At 53.7% G+C, this 22,284-nt stretch overlaps 1 protein-coding gene across 1 annotated transcript; it reads right to left on the reverse strand.

Annotated features, from left to right (window-relative positions):
• Nucleotides 1-1,828: 1,828 nt before the first annotated feature.
• Nucleotides 1,829-21,215, reverse strand: PSMD11 (proteasome 26S subunit, non-ATPase 11). The gene is made up of 14 exons (XM_039565818.1): nt 21,083-21,215; nt 19,128-19,229; nt 13,995-14,119; nt 11,754-11,825; nt 11,400-11,457; nt 9,354-9,548; nt 8,708-8,852; nt 8,414-8,474; nt 6,819-6,881; nt 6,094-6,219; nt 5,517-5,552; nt 4,198-4,249; nt 3,202-3,344; nt 1,829-3,078 (listed from the first exon to the last, which is right to left on the reverse strand). Exons 1-13 carry the CDS (start codon nt 21,171-21,173, stop codon nt 3,202-3,204), a joined length of 1,269 nt encoding a protein of 422 aa, XP_039421752.1. The 5' UTR covers nt 21,174-21,215; the 3' UTR covers nt 1,829-3,078.
• Between the last annotated feature and the right edge of the window lie 1,069 nt (nt 21,216-22,284).

Raw genomic sequence — 22,284 nt, forward strand, 5'->3', positions numbered from 1 at the left:
TCTGGGGAACGCGCCCGCAGCTCCCCTCCCCCCCCGGGTGCCACGGTCCCGCTTGGAGCCGCCCCCCCCGCCCCAGCCCGGCGGCCCTCGCCCTGGCCGGGATCCCATTCCCACAGGGACCGGGATCCCATTCCCGCTGGGAGCGGAGCGGCGCCGGCTCTGGCGGGAGGCACCGGCAGCACCGACCTGCAGCGACGCTCAGAGGCCGCTCCGCCGCCGCCGCGGCTGCCGGGCCCCGCTCCGCCCGCGGCCACCGGAGCCGCCCCCGGCGGGACCCTGAGGCCCCGGAGCTGCTGCCGGCAGCAGCAGGGAAAGGTCGGGCTCATCCCGGCCCTGCGCTAGTGACCCAAATTCATTTATACTCATTTATACCTATTTATGCCCTGCCCCGGACCTGCGGCTGCCGATCCCACTCCCACAGCAGGGAAAGGTCGGGCTCATCCCGGCCCTGCGCTAGTGACCCAAATTCATTTATACTCATTTATACCTATTTATGCCCTGCCCCGGACCTGCGGCTGCCGATCCCACTCCCACAGCAGGGAAAGGTCGGGCTCATCCCGGCCCTGCGCTAGTGACCCAAATTCATTTATACTCATTTATACCTATTTATGCCCTGCCCCGGACCTGCGGCTGCCGATCCCACTCCCACAGCAGGGAAATCTGAAAAAAAAACCCCAAAATCTCCCGTGAGGACAGACCAGTCCCAAAAACCTGCCTGTCCTTCAGAGCCCATGCAACCCTCTGGGGGAGCTGTTTTTTGGGGGGTGGTCAGGACTCTCCGCAGGACTCTCCCCCTCTCAAACGGCTTTAGAGGCTTTGCTGCGTCATGGGGACAGTGACAGCCCAGCCTGGGCACTGTGGTAACTGAGAATCCCCTTCGTCCATCGAAACATCCCCCAGACCCAAGCAGCGCTGTTGGCTTTTAAGCTCAGCCTTGAGGAGTTTAAGCCCAAAGGGTTTAACAACAGGCTTTAGCATTTGAGGGGGTTTGGCCCTGATTTTAATCTGCTTGGAGTGCCTCAGAAAACCCCGTTGTTCCAAAGGCAATTCCAAGGACTGATGTGTCGCTAACCCTCCCTGATCCCACCAAGGCACCCGAGCTGGCGTCACCACAGCCCGGCTGCACCATCCCTGCCCCTGCTCAGCTCCCCTCATCCTCGCGCACAGGGACCTGTCAGCCTCCCCATTGTCACCTGTGGGGTCAGGACCAGTTCTGTCCCCACTGGGGGATGACAGCTGGAGCTGGACACGATCCCCAGCAAGGACACACAGGAGAGGAGCTGAAGGAGGGAAGGACTGGATGGGATATTGGGAAGGAATTCCTCCCTGGGAGGGTGGGCAGGCCCTGGCACAGGGTGCCCAGAGCAGCTGGGGCTGCCCCTGGATCCCTGGCAGTGTCCAAGGCCAGGCTGGACACTGGGGCTGGGAGCACCCTGGGAGTTTCAGACAGGAAAATTCAAGATATTTTGACACCCTAAACCTCCTCCCCAGCCTATCGAGTGTGAGACTCCAACCCAGCATAAGGATATTTTCAGGAAGGGTTGGAGGGGTGAGAGGCCACATTTAATCCATTTTTCACCGTAATAGTGCTAATAATAAAAATTATTATTATTATACATTCAGTAGCACTAGAACTTGTGCCAAAAACACATCACAACCCATAAATCTTACGTGATGCTGCCTCAAACATTCACATTTGGTGTCCCCAAAATATCATCCCCGATGATGCTTTGGTGAGGGGATGATTCCATCCTTCCTTAAGCAAACGGAGAAGCTGCACCCAGCCCAGGATCCGCCCTGGCGGCTGAAGACAGGAGACAGAGTTTTTGAAAAAAAAATTCTTTATTGGAACTCATCTGAACATCAGATATACCTGGTGTTGGTTAGCAAGAACCGTTTGTACATTTGATATTGATGGTGCCAAAAACCCAAACAGCGACTGACTGGAGGAGATGGAAATTAAGAATAATAAAATAAAATAAAATAAAATATAGGGTCGGAGAGGTCAAAATGTGAACAGAAAGGGGAAAAATCAGCCAGTCTAAGAGTCAGCGTGAAGGCAAAATATTTCCTGATAAAACAGAATCCTTTTACAAAATATAAATTTTGTAAGAAAAACGTGGAGAGGGAAATAGAGACAGAGGGGAAAGGAAAAATAAAGATGAGCAGGACAGAGATGCAGAAGCTTACACTGCCCAAATGGCATTAAAACTTACTGGAAACCTCACCAGAAAATGGAACATGCTGGAATACACCGTGCTCCGTCCCCCAGGACTTCGGGACCGAGGAGGAAGCTCCCACTGGGCTGTTCCAGAGGGCCAGGCTGTCCCACCTCGCGTGGGGAGCCAGAGCTCAGCGCTGCTGCAGCAGAGGCACAGCTGGAGTCGGCTCCGCCGGGCACCTGCTCCTCCTACCAGCGCAGGCGGGGAGGGAGGAAACATTTAAAATCTAAGTCTATCTGCAAACAAGAGCATGCAAGTCAGGCTCCAGGGAAACCTGCGCCGTCCCCTTCGCCGAGAGCGGCCGGCCAGGGCTGCGCCGACAGCTCCGGCCCGCAGGAAAATCATCGCGGAGCTGCTTTCGAGGGGATCGGAGGCCTTGAGGATGGAAAATACACCAGCAGTCTGTACATTTTGGGCTTGTTTGGTTCAGTACAAATGGAATCGAGTTGGCTGCTCGGACACCGCCAGCACGTCTCCGATTTCAGGGCGGAGGAGATGAAACAAACTGGTTTTGGGCACCTATTGGTAACAAAACGCTGTCCCTGCTGAACTCTGCCGTCCCTCAGGAAGTGGAAAGCACATGTTTAGGTAGTGTAAGCCTTTTTCCTTTTATTTAGAATACCCTCTTTGTTTAAACAATATTCCCCCCCCCAGATACAAAGTTCGGCCAGTAAAGATTACATGGAAACTGGAACACGCATCGTCTGGAATACAAGATGCACCGGATGAGGAAGTTTAAAAACTTTCCGAGCGAAAAGTAGAACAAAGAAGAAAAAAAAAAGTCTCCTAACATTTTCCCAAAGGTTTCACTCTCCTGTCACACACACTCTCCAAATGACAGCTAGCAAATTCAACTCTGCAAAGAGAAAACAGAGCCATGTCACTCGACAGGAGAGGGAACAAGGCTCAGGGACACGGAGCACGGCGGGGCCTGGCAGCGACTCCGGAGCTCTGCGGCCCCCGGGGAGGCCCCACTCACCTATGTCAACTTCTTGGCTTTGTTGTAGAGCGAATCCACTACTTTGCTCATGTTCTGAATCGTCTCGAGGGCAGCCTCGTAAGTTTTGTCTACGGGGGGTTCGTCGAAGATGATCAGGACACCCTCGCCCTGGTCAAGGATTCCTGTGGGCACAAGCTGATGTTAGCACTGGGATGCTCGAGGGATCACGGCTTCCAGACAGTAGGAATTCAGGGATCTACCCCAGAAACACCCAACCAGCTGTGCAGGGTTTGGGAAGGGTGCACGTGTTGGGCCGGACTGGCTGATTTTGGTCAGGACTGCTTCAGCATTCCCAGAAAAAAATACATCCCAGCCTGAGAAGCCATCCAGGAGATGAGTATTCCTGCTCATTCCCTACCCACTCCATATGAGTATTCCTGCTCACTCCCTACCATCTCCCTGCCTGCTCAGTGCCCAGCTGGTTTATTGCAGCTGTGCCCAGATGCCAGCTGGGCTCTGTCCTCCCAGAGCGCTCCATGCTCAGGGTGCAGCTTCCAGGCACTCCCCTCGCACAGCCACATCCAGGGACAACAGAACCAAGAGCACAGCTGGTTCCTCGAGAGATTATTGGGGCTGCAGCCTGCTGTGGGCCCAGCCAAGCCACAGCACCCCACTGTGCCATGGGCTGCCCCCACAGAATGCTCCCGACACAAACAGCTGGGAAAGGTGACCACATCCCTGTCAGCTCCAAGGGGGACAGCCCAGCCTGACCAGACAGCCCAGCTGGGGGTCCCACACTGTCCCTGTCACAGCACAGAGGGACCCAAAAGCGTTTCTGAAATTAACCCTCAGGGTTAAGGAAGGTGGATGGAGCAGCAGGAAGAGCCTTCCTGACTGTCGCTCCTGACTGCCACTCCTGACTGCCACCTGCACATCTGCTGCCTGAGCAGGACCCCCAGGTTCAGAGGAGGAAGGGGAGCCCAGCCACAGCTCGTGCAAACACAGGGCACTCAGAGCTGAGGGATGCATACTCACCATGAAACTTCTTGTCCAAGATCATCTGTGACAGTTTCCTTTCTACCTCAGCCTGAAATTGAAGCAGAGAAATGAAAAGTCTCCCAGAACTACATAAAAACATGTGAATTTTACTGCTGCACACCCAACAGCCCTGGTGGGACGTGAGCACTGCTCAACAGCAGCTCCTTCCTCCCTGAACACGGCTTGGACACCACCCACTGCTTGAGATGCCTCAGGAAATGACAGAGCAGCTGTTAATGAGGGAGCACCAGGATGTCCCCTGTTCCACAGGTGACACTGGATCTGTCACTTCACACAGGCTTTACTCGTCAGGGTTCTGGAACTTTCTAACTCAATTCAGCAAGGATTTAGACAAGAGTTGGCCAAGTTTTATTTAATCCACGCAGGACCCAGCTGAGCTCCTGCCCAGCACCAGGAAGGCCCACAGGAGGCAGCTCCTCTCTGGGCAGAGGGGGCACAGAGCAGCTTTTACTCTGAGTATTAGGGATGTGTTGAACACCACAGGCCAGTCTGGGAACAGACTGTGTGCCAGGGGAGGTTTAGGTTGGATATTAGGGAAAATTTCTTCATGGAAAGGGTTGTCCAGCCCAGGGCAGAGGCAGAATCACCATTCCTGGAGAGATTTCACAGATGTGTGGATGTGGCACTTGGGGACATGGGTGGCCTTGGCAGTGCTGGGGAACATCTGGACTCGATGATCTCAGAGGCCTTTTCCAACCTGAATGATTCAGTGATTCTGTGACCACAAAGGCTGAGCTCAGCTCACTTCCCAACCTCTGGCCTTAATGCCAGCACAAGACAACAGCACTCTGGGGTGCAACGGGCTGGGATTACCGTGGATTTCCCCAAAACTTTATCTGTCTGGGATTATCTGTAAAGCAGTTACTGCATAGTCAGTGTGACAGATGCATCCCTAATGGCACTGCAGGGTGATTAGCTGGATCCTGGATCTTAAGGGTCTAAGTAAGGTTCCCCTGGGAACACTCAGAGGATTAAGCTCAGGGCATGGGGGAAGACTGAGCTGGTCACGACAGAGCAGAGGAAAATCTGCCTCAAATAAAAAGCAAGAGCCAAGACAGGGAGTGAAACCCACAGGAGGGAAGGGGACAGCACAGCAAAGCCTGGAGCACAGGAAGCCTCGATGCCTCCCAGGAGCTGCCTGTGTCAGAGTTCAGTTCCCAAGGGTGAGATTTGCCTGGCAATGCTATGGAGCTCATCTGTCACCCTTCATGCTCAGTTCCCAGTGGCAAATGCCATTTAACCCCAACTCCTCTGCCCTCTGAACACAAGGCACCGACTTCTGGGGAGGTTCTTACCTTTGAGAGCTTGATGAGGCTGGATATGTGTTCAATCTATAAGAGAGACCAACATTTAGGTAAATCTTTAGCTGCCCTTTGGACACACAACACAGAGGTTTGGGGCTCTCCCATGGAATAGCTCAAAGGCCTGGAAATGCTTTGGCCTAAAAATCTCCAGTGGCTTTCTCCACTCTGCAGCTTCAGGCCCCTCAGGTTTCACATCTGATTTTAACTAAGATGGACTGGACCCCTAAAGCCACTTCACTCTGAAAGGTGAAATATTTCTTCTCCAAGACTATGGCACAGCCTCACCCTGCCAGAGGCCTTCAAAGCCAAATGCTGTCACCTTCAGGGTTAAAAGCCAGTCACCTTTCAGGGAGCATGAGAGAAACAGGTGGAAAGGGCAATGACTCTGGAGTGTGGTTTTTCAAAGGTTCCCTCAGCCTTCTCTTTTTAATTTTAACACAATGAACCCTGAGCTCTGGAAGTGCTGAGCAGCTCAGAGTAAGAAGTGTTCCACATGGGAACAATCCCCTCACCCTCAGCAGCAGGGACAGAGGGACCAGCCTGTCCAGGTGCTGCTGGAGACATTTACCTGTACTCTGGAGAAGGGTTCGATGACTCTGATCAGGTTCTGTTCCAATAAATTATCATAGAGCTTGGCCAGGTGAGTGTTTATGATGGGGTCGTCCCTGAGCTCCACCTTGTAGTCTGTCAGAGCCTGTGGGGACACGGTGGCAGGAAATAAAAATTCTGGTAGCAACAGCTCCTCAAGGTCCTCGGAGGATGAAATACCCTCCCTGCCCAGCCACGTCCCATGGCTAATCCAATCCCTAACTTGGCTAAAAGCCAGAGGATCACAACAGCCCAGCAGCCTTTCCAACATCTTCTATCTGCACCCTGCTGGAGCTCAGCAAGCCCCAGGCTCTGTTCACAGGGAGCAGAGCACGACAGGTTTGGATCCTGACACAGGAATCCTCTCCCTGAGCTCTGCAGCATTCCTGCTGAAACCAGGAAAAATTTTAGCAAGATGCACATCCCAGTGAACATCACCTAAAGGAAAACTGCATCTGAGTTGGGTCTCCAAAAAAAAAATAAAAATAAAAAGGAAGAAAACTGGGTTCAAGCAAGTTTATCCCCCACGCACTGAAAACCCAACCGGTTGATTGTTGGGGGGTATTTCTTGGTGCACTGTTGCTTTCTATCAATGTTTCCATGGTTTCCTGCTGTGGGATGTAACAGCTCCTACAACTTTCCAAACCTGGCATTTCTGATGGGTTTTTGCCCAGCCAGGCCCCGTTTTCTGTGTCCCTGACTCACCTTTTCGAAATCTGCCAGCGACCGGTTCTTGCTGGCCTGTGCCACGCATTTTAGTGCTTCTGTCTGTGGGGAAAGAGAACCAGAGGAGGTTATTTTCTTCTGGATTCTCCTTAGGGTGAATATGCCAACTGTGCAGTATCTTGGGAACGTGCTTAAGCAGCAAACCAGGAATGTTCCCTGTCACTGCCACAGGCAGAGGGAGAGCAGCTGCTGAGGGGAGAACAAGCCTGGCAGCTGCAGGACATGAGCTGAGACATCTCCAGAGGGACAAAGCACCCGGCTCTGAGAGCACCAGCTGCAGGTTGGGAGTGAGTTTGACACTGTTTTTAAGGGAAGTGCACATTTTGGCACTGGCTTAATGAACGTGGCCATTTTGGGCCCTCAAGCTGAGCTTCTCCCCTTCAGCATGGCCACTTCTCTGCCGAATGACAGGGGCAGGGCAGCAGCTCCCATGGACACCCCACCATGGACAGCACCAGGGATGGATCTTGTCTACCCCAGAACTGCTGAAATGAAGCAAAATCCTCATCCCCAAAGAACCCCATTTACACCCAACAGTGGGAATCCCAGCAGGGAACAGCAGAACAGAGCCCAAGTGGGGGGGGATGGGACAAGGACAGCCCAGTGCCTCTGGTGCACAAGGCCCAGGCTTCTGCTGCCCTCTCTTTTTGGGATTGTCCCATGCAGAGCCAGGAGCTGGACTAGATCCTTGTGGTCCTTTCCAGCTTGGGATATTCCGGGATCCCCATCGAGCTGCCCCCAGGGCTGCTCTCTCCCTGCTCCCCAGCTGCTGCAGGAATTGCTGCTCAGGGCTGGCTCAGGAGCAGTGTGGGAACAGCCAGCAGCTCCTGCTCTGGAGAGGAGCCTCCAGCTGCCACTCAGGGCAAAGGGATGAAGCAGGATTGGGGCTGCCCTTCCTGATCCAGGAGGGATATCCCCATGTCAGACCTTTTCACGCACTGAGCTCTGCTAATTCCTAATCCCCCGTGGGCAGCTCGTGCATCAAAGCAAAGCCCAGGCTGAGCACATCCCCCGAGGGCACTCCTGGCACACTGGAGCGTGGCCCTGCACCTTCTCCAAGCACCCTGGATTTAATTTGGGGATGGCATTCCCAGTCTGCCACGTTCACATGTCAGAATGAGCAGTGGTTTAACACTTCCTGCCTGCCTGGCTCCCACCTCGCAGCCATCCAGGTCTCCTCTGCTCAGTTACACTGCCAGGGACGGAGTCTCAGGACTGGCTACAATGAAGTAAAAAGAGTAACTTGGATTTAAACCCTGCAGCAGCTGCTGAGAGCAGGGACACAAGGACCTGGTGGTATCAGGCAGTTTGCAGCTGATGAAGAAAAGCAGGGAGGAGAAAAACAGGGAAAATGAAGCCAGCAGCCCAAATTCTGTGGTTGTGAAAATCGCTGTAAACCCCTTTGAAGGCAACTGACTTCTGGTAATGACTCATGGTAATTTAATCAGTTCTGGACCCAGTTCGGACACGCGGGAGTGATGGGTGTTTGGTGTGAAAGGAGCAAAGTGCTTGACAAAACAAATAAGCCACTATTGAGAGAGGTAAGAGAGACAGAAAGGATTAAGTTTCTATACCTGTCTTCCTGCATACCGCAGAGCAAGCTTCCCACTCACTAATGCTTGCACATCTTCTGGGCTGCAGACAGAGGGAACAGAGCATTTATAGAGGAACATGGCCAGCTTAAACCCCAGAGCACCTCAGAAATCCCCAACTGACAGCAAAGTGCTCAACTCAAATACCCCCCCATCAGGAGTACTGATCAGGTGATAAAGACACTGCTTGAGCCCATTAGTTCTGAGTCCCATAAACAAAAAGCCTTTCCCCTGGAAATGCAGGAAGCGTTCTTCCCAGAGCCATCTGCCACCTACCTGTTGAGCATGATTTTGCACAGCAACATGTATTTCAGAGCAGTGATGGCTTTGGGGTTGTCAATTGAATCATTGCCCTCAAACGCCTCATAAAAATATGAATAGGCTGTTTTCCAGTCCTTCTCTTCTGCTGCGTGGATAATACCTGGGAGAGGCACAAATGGGTTAATTCTGAGCATGACTGGGAGAAGACAGAACAATTTGGTTGTTCAGTGCTTTATCTGTGACTTCAGTGACGGGAATCCTTTCCTCCTGTGCCCCCCCTTGCCTCATCTCTATCAGAAGAAAATCCACACCCTCTCTTACGAGGACATTTTTGGACAGACAAGTTTGGGGCACTTCAGGTAAGTGCCTCCAAACTGGGTCAGGAACAATGTGAAATGGGTCAGGAACACAGTGAGAGGCTGGAACAGCAGTGCCTGGGGAGGTCATGGACCCTCCACCACAGGAAGCTTTCAAAAATGGGCTGAAAACACCAGTGTCAGGAACAAGGTCACTGCAGCTGATGCTACCTGAGGCAGAACTGGTGATATCTTGAGGCCCCACCAAGCACCACTTTCCATGATTCCCTCAGGAAAGAAGGAATACCAGACAAGTGCAGTGTCAGGACGAGTCCTGGGCGTTGTCCTCGTCCTGCAGGCCTCACCTGACTGCATGTCCAGCGCTGCCTGCAGCTTGGGGGGACAGTAGATGGCGTTGGCTGTAGTCCGTGCCGAGGTTAAGGCTGCTCTTGCTTTTGGCAGATTGCTCAGGGCATGGTAAGTCTTGCTCTCTAAGAGCTGCACTTCCACCAGCAGTGCCTTGTCATCCATCTTTTTCAATTCCCGAAGCAGTTGGGAGCCTGGCAGAGGGGAAGGACAAAGCTCTGTGAGCTGCTCTGCATCAGCATCACACAAACCCAGCCTCTCCAGGGGACACCCGTCCTCCCCTGGCAGTCAGGGCTTTGAGGGAGGGAGGTGAGGCTTACACAAGCTCTTCTTCTAAGGAAAAGCAAGGGAAAGGGAATAATGGTGGGACAGTGCCAGTCCACAGCTGGAGGATGAAGCAGTTTTGTGTCAGAGGTGGGGTGTGGGCAGCAGAGTGTCCTGGAGGGGTTGGGCAGTTGGGATGGTTACTTTGGCACCATTCCCAGGTGATTTCCCTCTCCCACAGGGAGCTCCTGCAGAACTGCCCCCTCTGCACCACAAAGCATTCTCAGGAAACTCCTGAGAACACGAGATGAGGGAATGTTTTTAACACGAGACATCTACAGGTCAGATTTAGGAGGCAAGAAGGGACAGCCTAAGAAATGCCAAGACAAGCTGTCACACCAAAGCCTTGTGAGGACAGAACGAGCCAGTCCTAGAGGAAACTTGTCCCCTTCTTCCCCCCACTGAAGAGGTAACTTAGGGTGAGCAGAGCTAAAAACCTCCTCCTCCCTTGCTGTGCTCAGGAGCTGATAACCAGAGGTGAAACAACGGAACTGGGCAGAAACAAATGGATTCTCCCTGGAGACATCGCTGAGAGACTCTGCTTGCACCTGCTCCCCACAGCCACGGACACAACCACATCCTGGTCAGCCACACAGCAATGCTGGTGCACAGCACTGACATCCTGATAGAGCATCAGAGGCTGTCCCAGAGGTACAGACCTCCCCAACTCCCCAGGCTGTCCCACCAGCAGCCAAGGGATTCAATTAATTAAGGACAGCTTTGGAATGTGGCCTCTGATCAGTTTAAACCTGAGTTCATTACATATCCCTATGCAAACTAGTTCTAATTCCGTGCTGAATTCCATGAGCCAGAGCACTCAACATTCTGATGAGATAAATGTCACCCAGGTGACTCTGCACATGACACAGGCTCGTGCCACCACACAGGTTAAGAAGTTCTGGGTCCCAGGTGAGCAGTTCAGGCAGTGTCCCTGCAGTTGTCCCTCAGCCCCGGCGGAGCAGGCTGTGCTAACACCCCTCAGACAGCTTAAACCTCACAGCTTAAACCTCACTGACAGCTTAAACCCCGCTTACAGCACTGCAGTCATTTGCAAAATGAGCATTTAAAAAGCACCAGGGGAGCTGTAAGAGGTCCTGCTTTACTCTGCTTTGGGGCAGAGCAGGAGTTCACTGGTTCATTAGCATCCCTCAGGTGGTGCAGGAGCAAATTCTTAAAGCCTCCGTGAGACCCTGGCTAATGACACCCACAGAGGTTTTGCCATTTCCTGGTTTTATTGGGCTGTGTTTGACCAAACTGGAGAAAAGCTTCTTTCTCCCTTCAGCCTCTGTGGCCACAGCTGTGTATTCCAGCATGTTCCAGCAGGAGCCAAACCTGTGGCCTTCAGCTGGATACAGCTCCCAAAATTACCTGAAATGAACAAATCACAGAATCCCAGAATGGTCTGGGTTGGAAGAGGCCTTAAAGCTCATCTCATTCCACTCTCAAATGGGCAGGGACACCTCCCAGGCTGCTCCAAGCCACATCCAAAACAGCCTTAGGACCAGGTGAGATGGGTGAGGATGGTGAAACAGCGAGAACAAAGACATCTCTACGAGCTGTTATCACCCAGCTACAGCAAAAGGTGGCAGAACTGGACCAGCCCTGAGAAATTAAGACCCAAATCGTGCAAAACTTCTCCAGGAACATGACACAGTCGATGGCTTTCCTTGTCAAGAGTAAATTAAAAGCAAAGATTTACCACCACCTAGTGGGAACCTCACCTAGCTGCAGAGCTTCTTGGTACCTCTTGGTGTCGAAGTAGAGAGAGACCAGCCTTGCCTGGAAAACAGAAAAGGAACTGCTGTGAGGAAAGCCAGAACAGATTGGTTTTGTAAAATGAAGCTTTGTATTCTTCTCTGCACAAGACTTCACTACATTCATCTGTATTTGTCACATGAAGTGGTCCAGCTGTGCAAGGAGTAAAATCCTGCCTTTTTAAGGAGAATTTCAGGGTAATTAATGCCCTCCCCTGACACGCAGGAAGATCTGAACAGCACACAAGTGCTCTACTTTTACAGCTATTAAATGTGACAAGGGGATGATGCTGCTCCACATGTTTGGCATCTGGGACCTACCTCCAGAGCCTGGCGTAGGAAAGTCCTCTTCTCTGATTTGGCCCACTCAATACACTCTAAACACAGGTCAACCTTAAAGGGAACAGAAAGAAATCAGTCAATTCTAGAAGTTTTCTTCGTTAGTGCCCACCCCAAATGCCTCCAAACGACATCAGAGGTGTCGTTTGGAGGCATTTGGGGTGGGCACTAACACTTTCCCAGAGTTGAAACTCACAGCCAGGGTGTATTTTCAATAAAGAAAAATAAATTTCATGTGCTTTAGGGCGTAAATACATCAGATCAGGTGATCTGGATAAAGCAGCAGAGGTGCTGGGCTCTGCTCTGGGGGCCTCACCCATCACCTCAAAGCACAACAAAGAAACCCAGAATTTTCCCATATTTTTCAGGCTGAGATTCCCATGATGGATAAAGCAGAACTGTTCCACCTCAATTAGATATGATTATATCTTATCTTCTCTAGTAACATACAGTAAGTGATCCCGTGGTGCCAGGCTCAGGAATGCCTCTTCCCAAAACCTCTGGATTGCAGCTCAACACTGCAGGCCTCGTCAGCTCCTTCTCACTGCTCATTAAACGTGAACATTTGATGAGAAGCCATTATGAAGTTTCAATTTATTACAGGGTGATAGCTGGAGCATTAGGAGCTGGAGAAATCTCCAATTTCACTGCTTTACTGGGCTCCTGGGAGCCTGCTGGATGTGAGTTACACTGAGGAAGGAAACGCTCCTCGCAACATTTCTGAATGGATTTGAGATTGCTGCATCAAGGGCCTCACAGGTTGATGTCATCCTTCCTTAAGGTTTTGGGTTTTCAGAATATGCTCCAAAGTGACTATTCTGGCTGACTTTTTATTATTTCCATCACCATTACTCCAACCTGTTCCTCTTTTGCAACTGCATCCCAATATTGTCCTTTACACCATGTTTACCTTGAGAAAAGCCTGAAGCTGCTCATTTTCTCCTGACACTTTTAGGAGTTCTCCCTTCTCATCCCACCCCATTTTCCCTGACCTCTTCTGTTAGAGAAAGAGGGGGAAAACATTCTGCCACCATTTATCACCCACAAGCCACAAGGACTGGACAGCAAACAAGGGATGTTGGCTGGGTTACCTGCACTAAGGGATGACAGTTCTAATTTGGCTAATTTTGTGCTAATTTGGCTAATGAGAGTGTCACCTGCCCCTCAGCATGGCAGAACCTCTCTAGCCTGCAACCTGCCAGTCCCTGAGTGCAGGTTTCATGTGCATTTTGTCCCTAACCTGCTGCTCAGACCCTCCCTGTGCCAGCCTTGGTGTGCCAGGACAACCCTCTGCAGGGCAGCACTGCCTGAAACGGGCCCCTCAGCACTTCCATCCAGGGTGCTCCTGTCCTTATCCCACTCCCAAATAACCAACAACTGGGGAAAACAAAGAGAAACTAAGACAGCTGTACCCTGGGGAGCTGATGAGAATGGAGTGGATCCCAACTGTGCACTACCTTAGACTGCCTCGGGTTTTCTGGGGGGGAAGCTCATCCACTGGAGCAGTTTACACCTGGTAGCTGCAAAACCCTTTCCACTCCCACTTCAGGAGTGACTTTTGTGTCTCTGCACAGTCAAACACCCATCACAGGTGTGCCCACGTGCCATCCTGATCAGCTCCAGGACAGCCCCTGAGCAGTGGCTCCTGCAGTTCTGTGCCATCCCACAGCACCCCCACCTTTCCTGCTCCAAGCTCTTTGGGAACACATTCCCAACACTGATCACACTACAAAATACTCCCAGTGCTGCACCTATAATCAATGAGGTCGGAAAAACCCTCTCAGATCACTGAGTCCAACCATTCCCCCAGCACTGCCAAGGCCACCACTGCCCCATGTCCCCAAGTGCCACATCCACAGGGCTTTTAAATCCCTTCAGGGATGGGAACTCCACCCCTGCCCTGGGCAGCTGTGCCACGGCTGGACACTCCTTTCAGGGAAGGAGTTGTCCCAATATCCAACCTAAACCTCCCCTGACACAACTTGAGGAAGCAACACAAATCTAAGACCATGGTGGGAGTCACTCCTAACCTGCAGCAGGGAGAGGCTTGCAGAAAACATGGTTATAAATTCAATTATCTGATGTTTTATTTATAAAATACACCCAAATGCATTAAAAGTTTGCTTCCTGACATCAATAATTCTTCAGTGTGAAGCAAACTAGGTCAGATAATGGTGTTGCAGGCTTTTGAGGAACAGCCTGGTGCTGCAGCTGCAGGCTCACCTCCTGTCCTGTTGCTGCCTCCATGTCCAGGAACAGGTCGAGCAGGGACCGGACCAGGCGGGCGGCCTTGGCTTTGCTGATGGAGTTCAAGAAGGGTCGGACGTACTTCAGGAGTCCTCCCAGCTCTGTAAAAAACCCCAAATCATGAAACACAACCCCCCCAGCCAAGAGCTGCACCAAGCTGGAGCAGCCCCACATCACCTGCACCAGCAGGATTTGTCACACCAAACATTCCCCAGGTGGTTTCTCAGCATCATCCACGGAACAGAGCAACAAATGTCACCTGCAGGGCAGCCCTGCAGCAAACAGGGGCTGCAGAGGGCACTGGGGGCTCCAGCCTCCCCACAGCCCTGCCTGTCACTGCAGCTCCTCACTCACCTCCAGCTGTAACTGCCTCAGGCATGTTTTAAAATGTAAGAATCTGCTAAGTGCTTTGAGATGTTTCTATAAAATAAGGGATGGAGTTCATAATTGAGGTGTGTTTTTATTAACTCACAGTTTGATGCTTTAATCTGCCCCACCTAGCCTAGCCCAGGTGTCAGATACACCTTGTGCTCCACCACTGGAAAATTCTATTCCTTAACACTCCAACTCCACCTTTACCTGATCACTCTGACCTCACTTAACTACATTTCTGCTTCTGCATCTCCTCATTAATTCACAGTTACAAACCAGTCTTTGTAAGAGGTGGAAAAAGGAAAAGTCTTTTCTTATGGAGAAACACTGAAGTGTCATTCCCCAGTCACGGCACAGCAGCTCCAGAGTCACTCAGGAATGTTGGACGTGGTGGAATTGCAGAGCACAAGTGAAAAGTCTCCTACAACAAACACCACGTGGCCCTGGGGAGCTCCCAGCCAGGGCTGCTCCCAGTTTGGGAAGATGATCCTGCAGAGGGGCAGGGTTCAGTGCTGACTCATCAGCACTGGGGCTGCATACTGAAATCACAGCTCTCTGCCCCAGATTTCTAAGTCTCACCCAAATACCAGGTAGATCTCACACTACTGTGTTTACAAGATTCCACAGCAAAAGGAAAACCAAAACAAAGCTGGTAATGACTAATTCGGAAACCTTCTACACCAACCTGGTATCGAATCAAAACTAAAATAAGAGATTAATCTAATGTTATTTCAATTAGTATATGGAGGAGTATCAGGAGAATTTCAGTTTGGAAGGATTCCAATAAAAACAAATGTAAACAAGGGTTCTTCTGTATTTTGTTTAGCAGTAATGCTAAAGAATACTAGTGCTACTTATTATAAGAACATCTTATTAATATCTAAAAATGATTCTTCATATTTTTGACTTTTTTAACCTATTCACTTTAAGTTTAATCAAGCCTGATACACCTCATTTATCACACTCTTAAGAAGTGGAACTCACTTTTTTCCAATCACTCATGGTGATCATGGAATCCCAAGATGGTTTGGGTTGGGAGGGACCTCAGAGCCCCTCCAGTGCCACCCCTATCAAGGCAGGGACACCTCCCACTGTCCTGGGTGCTCCAGGCTCCGTCCAGCCTGGCCTTGGACACTTCCAGGGACCCAGGGGCAGCCCCAGCTGCTCTGGGCACCCTGTGCCAGGGCCTCCCCACCCTCCCAGGGAACAATTCCTTCCCAATATCCCATCCATCCCTGCCCTCTGGCAGTGGGAAGCCATTGCCCCTTGTCCTGTCCCTCCAGGCCTTTGTCCAAGGCCCTCTCCAGCTCCTGGAGCCCCTTAAGGCACTGGAAGGTTTCCAAGCATCTCAAAGTGCAGATTTAGAACAAACAGAACTTCTCTTGAGTGTGATCCTCAGCTTTATTTCCCAAACTGCAGTGCAGGAGATCCTGACCCCAGCAAACCACAGAGCCTGACCCCAGCAAACCACCTGGACTCAGGACAGGAACACCACAGGATGCTCTGACTGCCACACTTGCTTCCATAAAAGTTTGATTTTCTCTCTGCCAGAGCATAAACAGGCAGCATTTTTTACAACTAAGGTGCAGCTACTTTAACATCTCAGATTGCAGCCTGCAGGCTGACAGTCTTTACTCCACAGGGAACCTGCTGCTCCATGACTTTTCCCACACCATCCTGTTCTGAGTCCATTTAATCTCCAGTGCTACATCTGGATGCAAATCCCAATCATTTTAATCCAAGTCAAATGCTCTGATCGCCTACACAGCCAACACCCAACCACAGACAGTCCAACACATCAGTTCTGCACAGAGCTCCTCTCCAGGATCTTGGTGGGAGCTGGGAAAGGTGGGCTCTGGATCGGTCTTACTGAGGCTCTCCAAGATCCATCAGCTCTCAGGCACCAGCAGGCACCAGGAACCCTCCTCCTGTGCATCCCTGCGCTCCACCAGCTCCTCAGGACCAACACAACCAGTGCCCAACACACTCTTTCCCACAGGAACTTCAGAACAAAGCTGGAAAACTCCAGTGGAACACACTGCACTGTTCATCATCCCACTGATGTGCTCCAGAGCTGCCCCAGAACTCCCCAGAAAGCAGATCCCAAGCCAACAGCTGGAATCCAGCTGTGCATTCTGCAAACTCCACATTCAGCCGTGCAGACTCGAAGTTCCCACAGAAATTTCTCTCTCCTACCAATGTAACCATCAACTATTTTTAGGATTTTATTTTTCTAAAGTAAATGCAATGCCTGGTAAAGGGGTGTGATTGACAGCTCTGCAGGAGTGATGAGCAGCAGCTCTGGAAAATGAAGCCTGAAGCTCATGCTCAGGGAAGTGCTTCCACAAGCTGACAATCCACGTATCCAAATTCCTGCTCCAAGTTATTCCAACCCTGTAGTTCTGTGGAATGCTATAAAAATCTGGAACTGTCGTGAAGAAAAGTAATTAACCTGTGAGTTTATCTGCTTGATAAAGATTAAGGATTGGAGAGAACAATTATATTATTGTTATTTTTGTAACAAAGGCTGCACTTCAGCAGAGTCATGGAATCATGGAATGGTTTGGATTGGGAAGGGACCTGAAAGCCAACCCAGTCCCACCCCTGCCATGGGCCGGGACACCTCCCACTGTCCCAGACTGCTCCAAGCCCCAATATCCAGCCTGGCCTGGGACACTTCCAGGGATCCAGGGGCAGCCCCAGCTGCTCTGGGCACCCTGTGCCAGGGCCTGCTCACCCTCCCAGGTGGAGGGAACAATTCCTGCCCAATATCCACTTCCAGGGACAGTGCAGCCACCACCTCTTTGGGCACTGCAACCCCTCAAACCTGTCCAAAAAGTCCCACTGGCTAAAACCAAACCCTCTGCAGTGAAAGCCACAGGATGAAACCCCAATGTCTGCCCAGCACCGAGGTCTCAGAGCAGCTGTACCTGGTGCTGCCCCTGACTTGTCACTCCTACCTGGAAAGCTGCAGGAGGGGAAGGGACAGAGCCCTTCCCACAGCTCCAGCACCACCCTAAGCCAGGGCACCCTTTCCTTCATCCTCCACAACTCCAGAAAACACCTGCAGATCCTGCTGATCTCCCTCTGAGCTACACACACCCCCCTGGCTTCTGAATGGGGCCAAGTCCATTTTCTTCCCTCCAGAACACACTCACTCTGCAGTTTACTGGTACCTTTAATACACCACAAATACATTCCACGTTTGTCCCCTCACAACCCTGGGTTTGATCAGTTAACAGTGTTATTTTCAATTCCTCAGCCTTCCCCTTGAAAGAAAATAAATCTATCAATTACCACCCTCTGGGAAAACCCTGGAGCTCTTTATCCTCATGCCAAACTCCAGCTTAAACTCAACACTGCTCCGAGCTCTGCAGAGGTGAGGAGGCCACAAGAACTCTGCCCTCAGTTCTGCTCACCATCAGCACATCCACACTGACCTGAAGAGACTCTGGAGATGATTTCCCCCTTTTTACTCCCCCCCACCAACATCTCCCCTGCTGCAGAGCCCAGCCATGTTTGGTGATCTCTGGTGAGCAAACACCAGGGTGCAAAGGGCACTGGCACAGCACAGACACCCACACTGAGCTCACTGACTTCAGCCAGGAAAGGGGCACTTGCACAGCAGCTTCCTCTGTCCTGCACGAGCAGCTGAATCCTGTGCTGGGTTTGTTTCCCTCACAGACCCTAAACACAGCCCCCAGCAGCAATCAGAGGTGGACACCTGAGTGAGGTGACACAGACAGCACCTTGGCTTCCAGCACTCTCTCAGGGCCAGTCAGGCACTGTCCCCAGCCCTGTCCCACTGCAATCCTCAGTGGGATCAGGGTCTGGAATGTTCATCCAAGCACGTGTGACATGGGCAGAGCAGTGAAAGGGCCCGGCCAAACAGGAGCTTCCCAAGCCCAGTGGGACACCAAGGGACATTTCACAACAGATGTAAACTGTGACCTGGATCTGTGGCTGAGCCCTCACAGAGCTTTCCACGAGCTACTCCAAAGTTAGGCCTGGTGTCCCAACACTTCCAGTGTGATTAAACCTTCTGCTGGGTGCTTCCCCCACCCAGGGCCACACTTGCAAGCAAACATTTTCCACTGCCCAGAGCTGCAGCCCAAGCACAGAACGCTCTGGGTACGGACACGGCGTGTCCTGAAATGCTCCAGGGGAAAGGCACAGCACAGCTCCAAACTGCTGAGTGCAAAACAACCAACTGCTGCCTTGAGCTCTCCAGGAAAACAGGAGACAGGAACAGATTCAAAACCATCACTGAACAGAGAACTCGACTCCATCCCTGTCCCCTCACACACTCACAATAGAGGGACTGTCCCATGCAGAGCTGGGTAGGGGCTGCTGATGTAATGGTCCAGCAGATAAATCAATTAATTGTGAGAGGAGCTGCTGGTGAGAAAGGACTTTATGGGACAAACTTTCCCATATGAAACCAACCAGGAGACACCTCTCATCTCAAACACAACTTAGCAAAACTTTAGTCACTCATACTGAAACAGCCCCATGTCAAAGGGCCACAGACTGAACTGTGCATTGTTTGGAGCACTGGGCCAAGCAACACCAGAGTAATATTTATGTTCTTTATTTGGTTTTTAGTTTCTGTCCTGTCTCTGAGAGAACATTTCCTGCCAAAAGCTGTTTTTCCAGCTATCCCACTAAGTAAGGAGACTAAATCCATTGGCTGCAGGATCTCCTGCCTGTTACCTCAGCTCCTGATTTCAGGCTCACCTTCTGCCTGCCCAGTCTTGGCCAGCAGCGACCCCAGCTCCAGGATGCTCTGCTCTTTGACTTGCACTGCTTCCTCATCGTTTTCCTGGACATCACGTTTCACTGGGAAGAAAAAGAGTAGGAAAGTTGCCTTTAGTGCTGTTTCAGGTCGAAGACCATCACTGCTGGTCAGCTCCTGGAGAGGTGCCCAAAGCAGGACCTGCTCCAACAGGCACCAGGGAGTTCAGCCTGGCCCAAGAGGTCTGAGAAGTTTAAATGCAGTGCAGAGAAGTTTGCAGTGCTTTGCCTGTGCTCCACAGGGGCTTTACCAGCCCACAGACCCTACTGCTCACTCCAGCTCCAGGTTTGAACAATCTCAGCTTGCCCAGCTGTGCAAGTGTCGCCTACAAACAGCACCACACACCGGACCCACAGAACCAAGTAAGAGACATTTAATGGCATTTCTGGGGTTGGACACTCCACTTTGGGATTGCTGATGTTGCTGTTTTGTGTATTAAGCTGAGATCCTGTGCACAAAATGCAGCACAACATCAGCGAAGTGAGGTGGGTACATCCCCCCCAACTCTGGTGTCACACCCGCTGCCCGTGCTGAGCCCTGGCAGTGCCATCACCCTCTGCTCCAGGGGGTGACTCTGCTCCGAGGCAGATAAAGGGACAAATGACACCCAGCAGCACAACCTGAGTGTGCACAGCATCAGTTCCATGGGAGTTATGCACCACACAGTGCCCTTCCTTCCCAGCCACCACCCCCAGCACAGAGAGCTCCTCCAACTTCCACATAACAGAGCCAAAATCCCGGCTCTATGGAACTGACACTGTGGCTCTCAGTCCCTGTCATTCCGTACCGAAAGCGAGGGAACTTTGCTCTCAAGGAAAAAAGCACCAGAGCAACATTGTCTGGGCCACTCCTGATCCTCCCAACTCACAACAGGGGCTGTGAGTCCTGACTGAGCCTGACCCGCACCTACTACTGAATAACCAGCAAAACACCGAGGCACAAACAACTCTTAAAGCGCTGACAGCATCTCCAAGGTCTAACAGTGACACTACGGAAACTTTTCCCGACACACCAGCGTGGCAGCAGGGTGACAGCATCCCTGCAGAGGTCACCACACAGCACAACAAACAAGAATTATTGGTTTACACACCAGTTTCGAGGCCCGCACGCCCCAACCTCGACCCCCAGAGCAGGCGGGGTGCCCACACCACCTCGGAACGCCTTCAGAGCACCGACACCTCCCTGGCACCACGGAATGGCCGGGACAGCCCAAAGGGGCCCGTGCTGAGACCAGCGCCCGGCTGGGACACGGAGAAGCGGACACCGAGGGAACTTCTCCAGGGAGGAGCTGAGCTCGGCCGCGGCACCCGGGAAAGCTCCCCCGGCTCCGTGCGAGCAGCGCCGGGAGGGCGATTCAGCACGGGCGGAGTGTCAGCGCCGCGGGAGGAAACACCGCTGCCGGCGGAGCGCTCCCGGGGGGCCCTCGGCACGGCCGGACCGGGCAGCGACACCGCGCCCCGAGCACTCCGCGAACCGCCCCGACCCAAAGAGCCGCGACACCCCGCCGCTACCGGTCCCGCCGCGGCCCCGCACACGCCGATCGGGGATCCCGGGCTGGCACGGTCGTTCCAGCCGGACGGGGAGGAGCGGCCGGCACGGCCCCGGGGCTGCTCTGAGCGGCTCCGCGGACACGCACCGGGGACCGGCCCCGCCGCCGCCGGGCTCCCGGAGCGCGGCCCCCGCTCCGCCCCGCACCGACAGCTCCCGCCGCCCGTGGCCCCACGCGCGGGGGCCGCCGCCGGTGCCGTCCCGGCGCGGTGCAGCCCCGCGGGGCCGGGCCCAGGCCGCGCTCCCGCCCGGCGCGCACGGTGAGTCAGCAGCGGCGGCGGCGCGGGGCGCTGCGCGGCGCGGGCGGCGGCGGGGCGCGGGGCGGCGCGGGCGGCGGGCCGGCGCTCACCGATGGAGTGCAGGATGCCGATGGAGGCCTCGCGGTCGGTGGAGAGCAGGGACTGCGCGCGCTGCAGCTCCAGCACCGCCGCCGCCGCCATCTTGCCGCTCCTCCGCCTCGCCGCCAGCACGGAAGCGGCGCCGCGGCCACGCCCCTTCCGCGCGCGCGGCATGGCGGGAACTGCAGTCCCGGCGCGCGGGCGCCGGAATGGGCGGGGCCTGATGAGGGGGCGGGGCCTGAGGGCGGGGTCTGCTGAACGGCGCCTGCGCGGGGCGCGGCGGGGCGCGAGGAAGGGGCGTGGCTTGAGGAAAGCGGTTCTGGCGGTTAAATGGGCGTGGCCTAAAGGGGCGGGGTCGAGAGCGGGAAGGGGCGGGGCTTGGGGCGGGGTCTGCGCCGTGCGGGTGCCCAGCATTGGGGCGGGGTCTGCGGTGGGGGCGTGGCTTTGCTGAGGGGGCGCGGGCAGGCAAAGGGCGCGCGGGCTGAGGGGAGGGGGGCGTGGTCTGGGGAGGTGGGCGGGGCCTTGAGCTGGGCGGGAAAGGCGTCGGGACGTGGGCGTGGTCTATGGGTGGGTGTCGTCATTGTGGGCGTGGTCAATGGAGGGCGTGGTCGCTGGGGCGTGGCCGGGAAGGATCGCGGTGTCTCTCTCGTGGCGTCCGCGGCGGTCCCGTCCTCGGGAAAGGGGGGGACAGCAGCTCGAGGGGCCCCGAGCGGGAGCTGTGCGGGGTCCTGAGCCCCGGGAGAGCCGCTGTGGTTGGGGGGCCGTGGGTGGGGTCCCACCCGCGACATCCCCCAGCCGCGGGTCCAGTGCTGGAGGTGGCCGGAGCGTAGGGACCACATCGATGGCCACGTCCTGCTGGGGGGTCCCCTAGAGGATCCACATCCCCACGGCCCCCCCCAGCGCCCCAGACAGCCTCGGGAAGGGAGGAGAGCCCAGCAGGGCCGTGGCACCAGTGACGGCAGGGTGTGTGGGGGAGGCTGTCCCCGTGTCCCCGAGGAGGAGGATCCTGTCCCCGTCCCCGCAAGGAGGACGCTGTCCCCATCCCACTGCCGGATCCACCCTCAGGACAGCCCACGGTGGGAAAGGCCCTTCCCGTTGTGTTCCCCCGCTGTTCCCACCTCCCCTCCCAGCCCCTCTCCCTGCTCCAGGAGCGCTGCCGGCAGCAGGGGCTGGGCTGGGGGGAAACCTGGCCTTGCACCCTCAGCTGGTCACA

This window comes from Corvus cornix, chromosome 27 (assembly GCF_000738735.6).
Source record: "Corvus cornix cornix isolate S_Up_H32 chromosome 27, ASM73873v5, whole genome shotgun sequence".
In the NCBI taxonomy this organism is placed as follows: Eukaryota; Metazoa; Chordata; class Aves; order Passeriformes; family Corvidae; genus Corvus; species Corvus cornix.

What these genes read in the sequence shown, in the direction of transcription:
- PSMD11 (XM_039565818.1), bottom strand. Translation starts at nt 21,173, where the DNA reads ATGGCGGCGGCGGCGGTGCTGGAGCTGCAGCGCGCGCAGTCCCTGCTC. An exon ending in TCCTACGCCAGGCTCTGGAG is followed by an intron (nt 11,458 to 11,753) that starts GTAGGTCCCAGA and finishes TCTGTTTTCCAG; the next exon opens with GCAAGGCTGGTCTCTCTCTA. An exon ending in CCAAGAAGCTCTGCAGCTAG is followed by an intron (nt 9,549 to 11,399) that starts GTGAGGTTCCCA and finishes CCCCTCTGCCAG; the next exon opens with GCTCCCAACTGCTTCGGGAA.